Consider the following 2,818-nt stretch of genomic DNA (forward strand, 5'->3'; position numbering starts at 1 on the left):
TGCACTACTAACTCACTCATTTGGAAAGATTTCTGTTGGCAAAGCTTGATCCGTTTCTTTATTACACCTGTACAGAAATCAAAGATAACGGCTGTGCAGCCCTCCTGCTGGAGGGAGTGTGGATCTATTCAGGCAGATCATGCTCATATATTCTGGTCATGTCCAGGTAGAACTGACTTTTGGTTAAAGGTGAATAACTTAATCTACTCTGTGTTAGATATTACAGTGGATCAGTCTTTCCCTACACTGTTTCTTAGTGTACCGCCCAGGGGACTACACCAAAGTGACTTGTATATATTCAGGATTATCCATGTTGCTGCGAAGAAAGCCATCACAAAGTGCTGGCTCAGAAGAGAAACTCCCACAACAACTCTAGTGAAACAAATTATCGAGCAGATAAGATCAATGGAACTTATGACTTATTCTCTCCGTGTACAACAGCACAGGGGGAAAAATACTGGAAGAAATGGAACGATTGTTCACACTCTGTGACAGACGACAATGTTTTGTAAGAAATGATATGTACCTGTGAAACTCCCTCAGGTATACTTGTTTCTAGGTTTTCTTTATTCTTTTCTACTTATTAGACATCTACACCTCCAGATGCAGGAAGAGGGCCACCTGCATCATGAAGGACCCCACCCACCCAGCACACACACTTTTTGCCCCACTCCCCTCAGGAAGGAGGTTAAGGAGCATTAAATGTAGAACCACTAGACTGAGGAACAGCTTCTACCCTGAGGCTGTTAGACTCATGAATCTCTAACTAGAATAATCACTGTGAAAAACCATATCATGTTGCTGCTGATCTGTTTCATGTTGCTGCTGATCTGTTTCAATGTTGATGTGTTCATGCGTGCACATCTGCTCACAGACTCATGTTCATGTTTGTGCTGATGTTCAATGTTTTATGTTATGAGTGCTTAGTGTATATTTAGTTGATGTTTTTCTTAGTTCATATCTTAGATGTCATTACTGTTTTTCTTAGACATTTTATTGTTGGATGTAACTGGGACCCTGCGTACATAATTTCGCTCCACCACATGTACCACATGAGGTGCGAATGACAATAAAGAAACTCTGACTCTTATTTGTTTGTTTGTTTACCTTTCTGTTATATGCCCAAATATGTTTGAAAAATGAAAAATAAAAAGTAAAAAAACCAACAAAGGCTTTAAAAGCAGAAATATTTGTACTGACAGGTACCTACCTTGATTTACGTGTCACCTGGAAGACATTTTGTGAAGGTGGGCTTTCACTTATCACTGTGGGCATGTAAACCTCAAAATCTTTGGGGACATTCTGTATGTTTGGTTCAGTAAAGCTCACTCTACCTGAAAATATAAAAAAACAGGACATAATGGGCTACATCCATTCTTGTTTATGTACTTCAAACAAAACAGCATTTCACAAAACATCTACACAGTCCGAGATCTTTCTGTGTGTTTTACCGGTGGTTGTGTGGGTCTGGGCGACTGGATATATTCTGTCCATCTTCAGTGTAGGATGATGCCGTTTCACCCTCTGCAGGGGGAAGACCACCTTAGTCAGGGCAATAGTGATCTGCCTCCACTCTAGAATCACACCTGGCAAAGGGTGCAGGGGGCGGAGTTTCTCCAGAACATCCTGAGGTGGAACATAAACCTCTCAGATCTTTGAAGTTGCTGAGATTTTTAGTTTGAAGTTGTGAGATACTCAAAACACTATGAAACATCTTCTCTATGCACTGCTAATATAATGCATATAATCTAAATCATCACAGATTCAATCATTCATTCAACCTACTTACTTTTATACTTTTATATTCTACTTTTACATATTGGACTATGACTCACCTGAATAAACAAGCATTCTTTGAAGAAATGCATACCGCCTGCTCCTTGCACGACCAAGTGTTAAGCAAAGATTTTGCACGTTTTTATGTCAAATTGCGTGATGGGGTTGACTCTCAGCTATAACCACATCATATTTTAGCTTAATATCTGTACAATTTACTGATTTACAGCCATTTTTGTGTTTGCTAGAGGCCATTTTGAATTTGGTTGACTACAAAAGTTATTCAGTTGTAGACGTACATCCAGTGAGGTGGTGTGCAATAATTATGCTGTATGAATAAACTTTCCTTTCTGAATTATAAAACGTTATAAGTTTTGCAAGAAGAAAGAACAATTTAGTATAAAGGTTGTTTGGTCACACCTTGGTGGTGCTGAAGTGCTTCCCAAGGCGTGCTCTGCCTCCACCTCTCCTGGTGTAACCCAGAGTCTTCTTACTCCTTGGTCCACCTGCATCACCATGAGGAGGTAAATGAAGCTCCAAGAACAACACCTACAGTGTGAGCATGAATCAAAATGAGTTATTATCATACCCTGATGGAATTACAGTCAAGACAAAAACATGGCTGCGGCACAGAAAAACAGCGTCTGACCTGCACTACGTCATCGACGCTGGTGAGGGAGAAGGTGTGTCCTGCCAGGCTGTAAGCTTCTGACTCCAACGCTGAAAGTTTGGCTTGCATCACGTTTTTGTCTCTCGCACTCGTCCACACTGAAACCAACTCATTTCAGCTCCAACAGGGCCAGACAAACCTGGGAGAGCATCTCTATATTCCTGAATAAATCTGACAGAAACATTCAATACTCCAAAAACAGTCCACAAGCAGTACAGTACATTGAAGGATTTGAACAGTGAATGTTTGTAGTTTTTGAGATGAGTGTTTTTCTGGACGGGAAGTGAGCAGGGGATTTAAGTAAACTTTAATGTTTTTGGAGTGAGATATTCAAGTGGGCAGGCGTTACACCATGGAGAAGAACAGAGGGAG

At 40.6% G+C, this 2,818-nt stretch overlaps 1 protein-coding gene across 1 annotated transcript; it reads right to left on the minus strand.

Annotated features, from left to right (window-relative positions):
* Window positions 1–1,210: 1,210 nt before the first annotated feature.
* Window positions 1,211–2,562, minus strand: LOC119429351 (DNA polymerase theta; the record flags this gene model as incomplete). Its single annotated transcript, XM_037696996.1, has 4 exons — window positions 2,426–2,562; window positions 2,197–2,325; window positions 1,452–1,524; window positions 1,211–1,334 (listed from the first exon to the last, which is right to left on the minus strand). Coding segments are annotated over exons 1-4 (416 nt in total), but the record flags the coding sequence as incomplete, so codon positions are not given.
* Window positions 2,563–2,818: the final 256 nt, after the last annotated feature.

The sequence above is a fragment of the Nematolebias whitei genome, unplaced genomic scaffold, assembly GCF_014905685.2.
Source record: "Nematolebias whitei isolate Nwh7 unplaced genomic scaffold, NemWhi1 Nwh_scaf_625, whole genome shotgun sequence".
In the NCBI taxonomy this organism is placed as follows: Eukaryota; Metazoa; Chordata; class Actinopteri; order Cyprinodontiformes; family Rivulidae; genus Nematolebias; species Nematolebias whitei.